At 37.4% G+C, this 12,725-nt stretch overlaps 1 protein-coding gene across 1 annotated transcript in view; it reads left to right on the forward strand.

Annotated features, from left to right (window-relative positions):
* Nucleotides 1-2,000: 2,000 nt before the first annotated feature.
* The window catches only part of wwox (WW domain containing oxidoreductase), a 174,786-nt gene continuing 164,061 nt past the window's right edge, over nucleotides 2,001-12,725 (forward strand). Inside the window, exons 1-4 of the mRNA XM_015045926.1 lie at nucleotides 2,001-2,253; nucleotides 3,283-3,347; nucleotides 3,778-3,835; nucleotides 4,040-4,209. Coding sequence (XP_014901412.1) covers nucleotides 2,147-2,253; nucleotides 3,283-3,347; nucleotides 3,778-3,835; nucleotides 4,040-4,209 — 400 coding nt within the window. The 5' untranslated portion in view covers nucleotides 2,001-2,146. The remainder of the gene's footprint in view (nucleotides 2,254-3,282; nucleotides 3,348-3,777; nucleotides 3,836-4,039; nucleotides 4,210-12,725) is intronic.

A 12,725-nucleotide genomic window follows, 5' to 3' on the forward strand; every position in this document is an offset into this window, starting at 1 on the left:
GAGACTCCACAGAAGCCTTTCTCTACTGAAAGCTTACCTTTAGAGTATAGAGATTTAGGGGAATTGAGGTCAATATCCGAGCTAAGGAGGGATATAAAATCAGAGGGCATCGCAGCGCTTCATCGAGGGGGAGGAGGAGCGGAGAGTCTTCAGTGGAAACGGAGTCGGATAAATCCTGCGCTTCAAAGGCCAAATTCCGTGCCGTACATAGTATAGCATCGAAACTATTTCAGAGAAACCAACATAAAACTTCAAATTCCTGAAAAAAATCCCGTTATCTACAAGGTCTCCCGCTTATGAATGTGTGTGTCTTTGCTGATAGACACGTTTCGCCCAACGAACACACACAAACACACACACACTTGACTACTGTTGGTCAGCCCATCTAGCAGCCCCGCCTACTAAAATGTGGGGCGCATGCGCTCTGGCTGCAATAAGAGAACTACGGCTTCCCATCAAAGGCCATATTTACAAAATTGAGCATCTACATTAAATAAGTTATTGTATAAAATCTAGGTAAGTAAATGAAAGTTCATAATTCTTTGAATGCGTTAATTTAGCAAATACATGAAAATCAAATTAACAGTAAAAATCTTAATTATTTCCTTACCTTTTTATATAGTTGCTGAGCTGCAGCACACCATGAAATCATTCAAGCTGCCACTGGTTTCTGTCAAATAAACCGCAACATCTGATTGGTTGACCTGTTTAAACCAGTCAGCTTCTGACCATTCATTTAAACAAGGATCAGTTTTAGCCCGCCCACTGCTTCATTGCATCACTGCCTTAAACTGAAAAGCTCATATCTTATTCATAAATCATACAATCAACAGCACGGATTAATTTAATCTGTCAAGTATATATGAATTAAACTCGATGGTGCAGGACTGACTTTGATCAGGCAAAACAATTTGTTTGAAGGTCAGGTTAGCCAATCAAATGTTAGTATTTATTTCAAAAAGTATGAAACAGAAGTTTGTAACCCCCTGCTTTCTCTTAGAGATAAGCAATAAATTACATTAAAGTGTTTTTGGGTACGCTATTAAGGCTAAAATAGCACATACTTAGAATCAGGACCTATAAAATGTACCCAATTTCCTTTTCCCTTTTTTTGTAAAGATGATGTTCAATAAATGAACTTGCAAGTCCATTTTTTGAACATTCAAGTTCAATAAATGTTCAATTCACATTGTAAACTTCCCAGTCAGGCAGGCCACCTGTAACAGAAGAATAGGGTGGTTAACAGGCAGGTAAAGCAGCAGGAACAGGTGGATGCAGCTGGTTTTGCATACAGAGGAACTGAAGAGGTCCTGTTCAAATTGAGGCCATCAGACAATAACCAGGCTCAAAGCTGTAAATTCTGTCTTACATGTTACTTACATATGACGTTAATTTGCATGTCTTATTTCAGTTTTATTTTGATTGGATTCCAACCTGGTGATATTAGCTTTACCGCTTCATTTTTATTTGCTTACCATTCATGATTCTTGTTGAAAGTTAAATTTTTTGTAGTATGATCCAATGCAGTTTAAAAAAAAAACAACAAGAAACAAACAAACAAACAAAAAATATTTTATTTGTTTAATCTGTCATCAATATCTGCTTATCCTTGCATGGTTACAGGCTACATCCAGCTGTCATCGGACGAAAGGTATGGAGTTAAATTTCTTTCACAATTATTCAATCAAAAAATCTAATGTCAATAAAATAAAATAAAATCTTGATCAAAACTTTAACTTTTTTTAAATCACCAATTTTTATTTCATAAAGTGAAAAAGTTATTTCCAAATATTTTAATTTTATTTAATTTTTTTTGACGTTAAAAATTTTGATCACAATTTTATTTTTAAAAAAATTCATATTAGGTTTTTTTTTATTGAATAATTGTGAAACAAATTTAACTCCATACACTTCTGACACATTTGTATCCGCATTAAATTGTATATTTTTTTTTTTACAACGTATACGGCAGAGATTAATTTCCTCAATATCCCAGAAGGCACTTCGGCTGTCGTCAACGTGTTGTTGCGGAAGTGCCGGGTGAGCATTTTTCTGATAGCGTTTTTAATCTCCCAGAGCAGCTATCTTTGTAGCTGTTATTGTGCTTGTCCGCGAAACAGCGCCGTGTCTGTGGAAAGCTTGAGCAATGGCAGCTCTGAAATACGCTGGTATGGACGATACGGACAGTGAAGATGAGTTACCGCCTGGATGGGAAGAGAGGTCCACCAAAGACGGTTGGGTTTACTATGCAAAGTGAGTGGGAACCTCTGGATGTGCGCTGTCAGACTATCCCTGCAGGACTCAGACGTCAGTGTTATGTGTTAAAATAAACAATTGGCTTTAGCTGCAGATATTTAAGCTTAAATAAAACAAAGGGAGCTCACATTGTTTGGGGGTGGCCTTAATGTCTGGATGTAAATCTGTGTGGACAACTTTTTCACTTAATAAGTAATCATCGTTTAAAAACTTTTTTTTTTGTATTCACTCAGGTTGTCCTTGTCAGAGATTATGATTTGTTTTATGTGCTCTTATAAAACATATAGAGTATCTTCCCCCAAAAAAGATACAAATGGGATGATGCATATTTTTACTGCATTGTAAATCTGCCCTAAAATATGTGATGTCATCATCAGGGGACTATAGATAAGAAAGCCTAATCAGGGTTTCATTTGAGAACTACAACACCTTTCCTGTGTCTATAAGAAAGACGAATTCAGTTGCTTAGAGATATTTTGAGTCAATTGAGACAAAAGGGTCCAATTGTATTATCTTTATTAATAGAATAATGATGCCAGAAGAGGGATTTTCTCTTAAATCTTTGGAGGCCAGGAATGTTTCAGAGAGAAGATGCTGTAGATTCCTACTGGAAAAGATTGAAGATGAGGTGTTGGTGTAGACAACATTACGACCAGGTTGCAAAGACGCTGACACTTTGCAACCTAACATTGACATTTTTTGTGTTTCTAACAAATCATTTGTTTATTACTTGAATTTAGGTCACAGCTCTCATTAAAGGTGTGAAGCCTCATTTGTCCTACATCACAATAACCTTGCATTTCTTAACAGTTTCAGAATCACTTTTTTTTTCTTAAACTAACAGTACTTTTTAAATATTGAGTTAACATTCAACATTTCATCTTAAGAAGTCTGTAGATTAAATTCCTTCTTTTAGCTCAGTTTAATTCATTAACACTTGATGTGATATATTATCACACTAAATACTGTCGAGAGAGGTGGCATGCTGGGTTATGTGGTCCTTATTGTTTCCCCTTGTGCCAACAGCCATGAAGAAATGAAGACACAGTGGGAGCATCCGAAGACAGGAAAGAAAAAACGTTGTGCTGGAGGTTTGTCTGGAGTGATATATTTAATACTGAGATTTCCAAATTGTTCACCTTCTTACTCAAGCTACAAGTTAATAATAATAATGCAAACTGAATCGTCTACGAATATATTGCTTTTATGTTAATAGAAATATTGTTCATTATTTACTTTGATTTCTAAAGATGACCTCACCCATTGATGTGTGACCCCCGGTGGTTTCCCAACCCATATTTTACAGGTCATCTAGCATGTTCCACAGATTTATAGCACATAGCTTAAGACAATTATTTTTGTGAACATGTATGAGATCAAATAAAGTTGCGTCAGTGCTCACATTTGCTGTCATTGTGTTGAATTCTTATACATTTGCGTGTAGGAAGCTTGCTAAGAAGGTGTACAGATGTTGATATTTATTGTCCTGTAACCAAACACACATGTATTTTTCTTTTGCAGATTTACCATATGGCTGGGAACAGGAGACTGATGAAAAAGGACAGAAAATTTATGTTGAGTAAGTAAACAAGTTGGGGAAAAAAAAACCTTCTTGTCGAAATAGAACCTATGTGTCACTTTCCTTCAATTGTATCTAATATCCCCAATGGAATAGGATAAAGTTTGCATTGTACAGTGACTTAGTGAGTTTGAATACTTTTCCATACTCACTATGGATTCATTGCATGTTCCAATGCATCCTGAGAAATTCTGTCTCTTTCAGTCACATCAACAAGCGAACCACCTATTTTGACCCCCGGCAGGCGTTTACAGTGGAGGACGTGATGATGAAGCCGAAGCGTTACGATGGAAACACTGCTGCGTTGGAAATTCTTCAGGGTCGTGACCTTTCTGACAAAGTGGTCCTCATCACTGGAGGCAACTCTGGTATTGGTAAGTCCCAGTATCTGTTTTATTTCTTTAATAACAATTTTTATATGCTGGCAGTTGTTTCTGAAACTAAAAAAAGAAACTGCGTTACCACAATATTTCCACCAGGTGGCGACAGTGCACCTCAATAAGAGGATGCTCTAACACAGTGACTCTACTCCCCTTTATGTCCCCATCCTTCCGCAAGCAGACATTCATCAACATTAGCCTCCAAAATGATACACTTAGACTCAACAAATCACTCCTTAATACCGAACATGACTGCATTGAAGTTCATTAGTAGGGCTGAATTGGATGTCATTGTTAACCGTAATAAATGGTATCCATTTGTACCCAGCGAATGCACGGCTCACCATATAATGGCCTGGAAACAAATGTATTTCCTTTTTGCTTTAGTTTAGATTAGCACAAGCTCTGGCCATTTGTTCACACTTGCAGCTTTGTGCGAGCTAGATGATGACAGCGTGAGGGAGATCAAATAAACATAAAATCGTTAATTGTCTTTATATTCAAATTCGTTGTCCATAGGAAAATCACAGCAGCGTAATTGCTGTGCGTGTCTATTATGCGCTGCTGCAGGGCAGAGATATAATATATAGATTTACAGCTGCTCAGGGGCCTTCGCTGAACAAAGACTTCATCGACTCGATGCTCCTGTTTTAATCTTTGCATAGAGTCTTTAGTAATTTCATGGAAAACAGATGATCCATGTTGGGATATATTCATCTGTTGTTTTAAAGAAAATCACTTAAGACTTATTTGGAAAAAATGGTCAATTTTATATTTACTTATCCAGAAACTGCATTTGTAGGTGTGGTTCCTGATTTGAACCAAATATGTCCATTTGGGACAAGCGTTTATCACAGAAGGATGGACTTAGTGGTGTGTTTTTTTTTTAGGTGTAAAATATTCTGAAAAATCTTCTTTGGAAGAGATAAAATGACTTCCTATGGTAAGAGAGTGGTGCCCTTGGAGTTTGTTCCACCTTCAGACACAGTGTCTGTACACGGTACTAAAAATACTTTTTTAAAGCAGTGAAGTTTGCTTACTCTCACTCTCGGCTCTGCTGTGTCCTGCCACAGTGCTGACCTCTCAAAATTAGACACTCACACTCTTTAAACATTTTCAAACTTCACAGCACAGGCTCAATTCTCTGTGTATTTTACTGGGATTTCATGTGCTAGATCATTATAAGGTAGAGCAGAATTGTTTTCAATTTCCTTTACATATCTAAATCTAAAAAGTGCAATATGCAGTTGAAATGAAGCACTTTTACTTTGATAAGTAGAAATCCAGTCCAACCAGTTACCATCACTTACTTAGTAAATGGAGGCCAGTTGTGTGTACCGGTAATATAATCTCAACAGACATAACGTGTCTATTGAGTTGGGTGGAACTTAAACAGTAGATCTATTTATTTATTTATTGTTAAAATGTCTGTTTTCTTTTTCTGTCTGTGGAGCTCATTATTCATAACAAAATGTTTTCTTCAGTTTTTTTGGAAGAAAAATTGTAAGGCTAGGTGTGACAAAACCGACCTTAGGATGGTGCAATAACCGAGCTGGTGTTAAATAGAAAAAAAACCCCAGCGTTTTTGTCTTATTTAATCCTTTTTTTTAAATTTTGTATTATTTAATCCTTATTTTATAGACAGAATTTACTAAGATGTATTGCACTATTCTTATAAACTGTAGTACAGCCTGAAATTAAATGGAAATGTTTATCTCAAGTGTGTTGTGTTTCCTTTTAGTCAGTCTGTTAACTTAATATTTTTGTATAATTTAGTTAAGAAGTGCATTTAGTCAACATTCAGTTAATACAATTTTGTAAGGGTTGACTAAACTTGACGTAACGTATATGATTTAATTAAAAAAAAAAATCCAACCTTGCAAACATGAAAAAAAGGTATTGTCCTTGATGGACAGCTAACTATTCAGCACATCTGTTATTGGTATAATCATTTGGTTTTTTTTTTAATTCTTATTAGTTTTTATTATTCACGGTAACATTTTTATTTTTTGCTAAAATAAAAGATGACTTTAGAATCAATCATTTCATTTATTTCTTACTAGTTTTCACTTTGTGGTGCCAAAATCAATATGTGTTTTTACAAAATATAATTTTGACAGTGATACTTTTTCATATTTCATCTAAATAGTATGGATAATGAAGAAACCAGAAGCATTGATGAGATATTAAAACATATAAAATATACATATTCCTTTTAAAACAGTGGCACTCCTAAAATAACTTTTTTAAGACGGCTGCATGCATGCAAGCTGAACCCCACCATTCAGGAAATATTTAGTGGAACTGTAGAGGGTGTGAAGCTAACCGCCTTATACTTTCAATACCAATATTATCTATTAACTAACTGCAAAAGGTGCAACATTCCCACCTGTAATTATCTTTTGCTGGAACTGCATAGAAAGAAAGAGGATGGATGTTCACAGTTTTACCACAAGAGGGCACAGGAGGACTGCTGTTCGGCTTTTAAACCATTATCACGAGAAATTCCTTCTCATGTGTTTCTTTCATTACTTTGTCATGATTAAAAACATAATAATGAAACATAGAACCCACATTTAGCATTTACTGTGAAGTATTTGGTAAAAATAAAGGTGTTTATGTGGGGTAAAAAAAAAATCAGATTTCCTCCAGACTGTCTCAGGTAGCTACACCCCACAGACATTTTCATAGTGTATGAATTCTTAATAAACTCATATTAACATAACCTTTGTTTTACTCTGCCCCTTATTAAAAATGCAGCGGCCGTAATTAACAATATTCTTGTAGTAATTGCTTCTTGTTGCGTCGTCCTTTGACGTTCCTAAAGTGAAATGTGGTTATGCCAATTGCTTGGACCCACTTAGCATTTTAATAGCATCAATAGTGTTTTAAAGCACGTGTCAAAGCTATTTCCACGTTCCCCAGCGCTCACGTCTTCCACAGGAAGGGTGACATTTTTATTATTAGTAATGGTAGGATATTATTTAATTAGAAAAATTTACATTTGAGCTCCTTAATTTTACTCTTAATGCATGCGAACATGAAAAGTGCACACATTAATTTATTTATGCGTGAAATACCACGGGTTGGTGAGAAGCCTGGAAGCTCCGGCGTGCCCGTCGGTGGGAGGCGAGACGGTAATGCAGCTCGTCTTGGCGGTGTTTGCAACATTAGTCTTCCTCTCTCTTGCTTTCTGTTGCAAATTAAAAACCTGTAGCGACCTGAGTGGTGATTTTTAATTGTGATAATGGGAATGAATGATCGTGGTTTGTCCCCCATCCCTCCTCTCTCTCTCTCTCTCTCTCTCTCTCTCCCTGTCCTTCCCAAAGGTTTGCTCTCTCGCATAGACCTGTGGTGGTTCACCTGTACCTCTGCATTGATTCCTAAACGGCTGTGACCCAAGCCTGAGCCTCCTATCCATCCCCATTACGCACTCCTGCTCTGGCTCTAATTCCCTGCTATCAGCTAACTCAGGTTATTTACTGGCCAGAGGTCCATGGAGCATTTATACTTAAAGGACCTTTCTCATGAAATCTCCAGGCCCCTCCGGTTTGAGAGACAAAATACTTCTTTTTGTGATAAATATAGAATGAATACCATGTATGAAGCAGCGGATTTATTATGATCTATACCCTAAAATATGATCTCTGTTAAAGCGAGACTATATTTGTATTGTCATCTGTTAGCACAGTCAGTCACATGTGCCCTCTGACAGCTCTTTTGGGAAATATATGTGGGTTTACGTATCCCACAACCTGAGGTACATCATCAGTCAGCCAGTTGCCATGTTGTCAACACAATGTATGTTTAATAGTGGTCAGAAATAACACGTTGACCCCTGTCTCACCCAGACAGATTATTCAGACAGGCACAACTGCCTTGAATGTGCTTTATTTATTTATTTTTTTTTAGCTCCTGATCCAGCACAATAGATACAGAAAACAAATATATAGCTATTTGTTTATTTATCCTAAAACAAACAACAAAAAAATGTTTTTTTTGGCCTTTGAATAAACTTTTCACATTCTTATTAGTGGTAAGAATGTGAACAACTTTGTTTTAGCTGTCACTGATTGTAATATTGTTTCAACTTATGTGTCCTTGTTAGCAATTCACAAGTGAGGCTTTTCCCCCCCCCCCCCCCAAGAAAATGACTGTTATTTTTTAAAGTCTAACCTGACAAGTTAAAATTAAAAAAAAAAAAGTTTTATTTGCGGCTCTAGCTTCCTTTATTCATTAGTAGATGGACAGGAAGAAAAGTGGGGAGAGAGAACCAGGAGACATGCAGCAAATGGTCCGGGGGTGGAAGCTGAGCAGGGGACAACTGCGTTGAGGTCTGTAGCCTCAGTAAATGGTGATCTCCCACTGAGCTATGTGATGCCCCAACAATTTAAATTTGATTAGGGATTATGTGACATAACAGAAAAAAACAAAAAAAACAACAACACTGCAGGGTTCTGCAGAGCTCCTAACTTTAAGAAAATGTAGAAAACATAACAAGGGATGAGACGATCCCTTGTTATGTATCAAAGAATATACCCCATAAATATATCAATTTTTTTTTATTAAACTGAGATAAAAATGTTTTTTTTGTTTTATCTAAATAATGAAATACATTTTTTTAGTGTTATAACTGCTAATCAGTGATTAGATTTCACCAAAGAAAATTCGGCAAATTCCAATTTTCTGTTTTCCTTTAAGATCTGAAATGCAAATTTCCGTTTATTTCAACTTAAAAAAAAATAAAATATATATATATATATATATATATATATATATATATATATATATTTATATATATAATGCCACACAAAAAAAAAAAAAAAAAAAGAACTATAGTTTCCTTCACAGGGTAGCTTGGAATCTAACTGAAATTGAATGAATAACAAGATTATCTGAGTTTATACAGCAAAACATTTTCCCCAAACCTTCACCTGATTTTCAGTGCACTCCAAAAAGTGTGTTAAATTGCATGGTGTTGTCTGTTGCATGTACTGCCACAAAATAGTGGTTGTTCAGTTGTTCATTAATGGGTTCATTTACTGAATAAAAAAAAAAGACTAAATCTCTCAGCATTTGACCTGCTGATTCCCAATCAGAGTAAATGAAGGCAAATCTGTCTGATTCCTATTTTTATTTTTGTGTTTTTTTGCTTCTTATGATCCTAACCTGACTCTCTACTAAAGCTACTTTCTTACAGAATTACCTTCTGCTGCAAAAGCTCTACTCGGTACGAATGTATACATTGAAATCCTCTTGTTATTCTTTCAAAGGTGTGTGGTCAGTGCTGGAATAACAGGCAGAAAACACCCCGACGGAGGGGGATTTGCAGAAAGAGCACCTCATGATGTTTTATGTATCTTAATGCATCGCCTCCGCAGTGTTTTAGGACTTTATTTTTATTCATGAAAGACTAACGTTGTTCATGTATTTGCGCTGATCCCACTGTTGTGCCGTGTGGATTAAGTGTCAGGGCCGGCGCTCTCCGCTCTCTGGATGGAGAGATCCCTAAGCGTATTCAGTGAGTCGCGGAGCTGTGGGAGCCTCCGCTCGCAGATTAAACCCGCAGCCGAGCTTTGTGGCTGATCATTAGATTGAGGCAGATTTGTTAGGCATAACTGCCATTAAATTGGCTGCAAAGCTCTGGTATTTACTGCACTGCTGTTTATGAATAAGTACCCCCTTAAAGAGGCGCGCAGCGACGCGTTAAACCCGAGCCTCGGTAAGGAGGGAACTGCATTATTCATAGTGGGAGGAATTAGATGGATAAAAAGATGTTCCTGGAGAAGATGTCTGGGCCTCCGAGTGGCTCTTTTTAGTTCAGATGACATCCAGACTGACTGGAGTGATTTTGTGTGTGGGCACCCACTGAGACATGCAGTCTCTTGCTGAAGTATTCGTACCCCCTGAACTTTTTCACAGTTTGTCACGTTACAGTCGCAGATTTGAATGGATTTCAAGTGATAAGTCAACTCAAAATGCAGCACTACTCTTCAGCCTCTTTTTTTCTGATACCCATAAGTAAAATCAGTCCAACCAATGACCTACACATGTTAATTAATAAGTAACAATCTACTTGTTGGGATTTTATTTTATTTTTTTAGTTCTGTGAGAACGTTAGAGAAACACTTCAGCATGAGGACCTTGGAACGCAGGACAAGTCAGGTAGAAAGTTCTGGAGAAGCTAAAAGCTGAGTGACGTAGTTAAATAATAGCTTAAGCTTTAAATATTTCACTCAGTTTAATCCATCATCTTGAAATTGAAAGATTATGAGAAAACTGCAAACTGTGGAGAGCATTGGCTCATGGTAACTCTGGAGGAGCTGCAAAGCTCCACACCTCGAGTGGGAGGATTTGTTGGCAGAACTCTTTGTCGTACTATTTACAGATTTGACCTTCATTTAACATTGGGAAGTAGCAATGCAATGCTGACAAAAAGGCCTTAAGAAATCCTCTTGAGTTTGTAAAAAGCCAGGAAATAGACTTTGCAAACATGTGAAAGACCATAGCCAAACTTTTAGGGTTACTTGTAAAATGATCTGGAAGAGCAATGCTGCATGATGAAATAGGTTTTCTTCAGCAGAGATGGGGGAAAATCATCATTATGTTGATGGGAACACTGAGGGAACCAGGTACAGGACAATTCTGGTAAAAACCCAGCCTGTTATATTGCCTGTAAAAGACTTGAGACTGGGGAAGAAGTTTCCCTTCAAGTAGTGGGACATCACTAAAAATACACCCAGAGCTACTCTAAAACGGCTTCACTCAAACCGTATGCATGTGTTCAAAAGGCCCAACCAGGATCCTTAGCAAGAATTGACAGATCTTTCTGACAGACTCTATGTCCAATCTGACCTTTAGGTATTTTGGGTAACAATTTCAGTCACCCAGTCTTCAGTCTATTGATGTGGGAAGCTGGAAGAAAGATAAGACCTGCAGCTGGAGCAAAAGGTGATTCTCCAATGCATTGACTCAGGTCACTCAGACATTTTTCAGATTAATAACGAAACATCTTGAAATCCATGTATCATTTCCGCTCTACTTCAATTATTCACCACTTTGTGTTAATCCGTGTTGTGAAATCCAAATGGAATACACTGAAGTTTTGTCATTGTAAAACAACAAAACTTGGGAAAATGTAAAAGGGTATAAATACTTAAGTAATGCTTGACACTGACCAGCTATGTCTTTTCAGAATCACCAGCAAATCAGTGCTTGTATTTTATTCTATTTTATTTTTTTCATGGCCTTTTTGACGAATGTGTTTATTGGCAGCATAATGAAAACAGGTTTGGTTAGTCAAATTGTTCAACTTAATTAGATTTAGATCAAATTTGCTATGAAGACCAACGTGGAAAACACATCATGCTGCTGGCACAGAGCTCCTCAATAGTAATAATAATTAAAGCTCTAATATAGCAGAAGGGAAGTGGTTAGTAGGAGAGGATAGAATACATATATGTGATTAAAGGCTGTAGGTAAAATAAAACGGAGTGTGAAGTTATTGTGTGTAGTCAAGTAGTTTATAGATCTACCGGGTTTATAGTCTGTACATGATGAGGGGATGAAAGTTACATGATTGGGGGGATTTTTGATGACGGTGCTCAACAGATCTAGGTGCTTGAATAGCCTTCGAGGGGTCTGCACAGGTGGGATCCAGTTTGCTTTCGTCTAACTTTGCCACCGTCCCTTTCTCTCTATTTGAGACCCGCGGACCGACGGTGTCCAGTGTGGTGTGCAAGGCCATGATGAGAGACTTTGTGGGGAGCTAGAGGTTGACACAGAGGGTCAGAGAAAGAGGAGGGAGGAGGATGGGTCCCCAGTCAGATGACAACATAGGAGAGAAGGGGGGTGCAGGAAGGAGGCAGGAGGGGACAAGGAGGGGTAATGGAAGCACTCCAGTGCTCTCGCCTGGAACAGCTCAACCTTGGGCTGTAATTACCAACCATACATTCCACTTTTGGGGTGACATCTTCCTCCTCTTGGACCAGTGGAGGGGAATTAGAGGGGATCTTAAAAGTCAGAAAGAGTCAGAGAGTTGGGTTTTTCTGTGCTTCTTGGGTAAAAACCCCCCAAAAGAACTCACAACAGCCAATGGAACAGGTGCAAATATCACTCAATCAGCTGTTGGGAGTCGTATTTGGAGTTACTTTGTTGTTTGAAAATTCAACCTCTTAATACAACTTCAGAACGTTGTATTACTGTCCCCATTACATTAAGCAAAGAAAGACATTTAAAAAAAACAACAAAAAAAACAAAACAAGGTGTCTACAGCCTGCATGTGCATGACTTGGAGCTGATCTGCAGGAAATAAATACACCACTGTTCTCTAACACCAGTGTTTACACACTTGATAACCGGGCTGATTGTTTACATTCGCAAGTACACACTCGTCTCATCCACCTCAAGAGCTTTCTGTGATTTTATTTTTGATTGTCTCCATATCAACTTTTCTGAATCCAGCTGAAGGCTCTAGCCATGGTGAAAGTTAAAATCCTTCTCTCCACACT

This window comes from Poecilia latipinna, unplaced genomic scaffold, assembly GCF_001443285.1.
Source record: "Poecilia latipinna isolate Pla-1442-1.1 unplaced genomic scaffold, P_latipinna-1.0 Scaffold754, whole genome shotgun sequence".
Taxonomy (NCBI): Eukaryota; Metazoa; Chordata; class Actinopteri; order Cyprinodontiformes; family Poeciliidae; genus Poecilia; species Poecilia latipinna.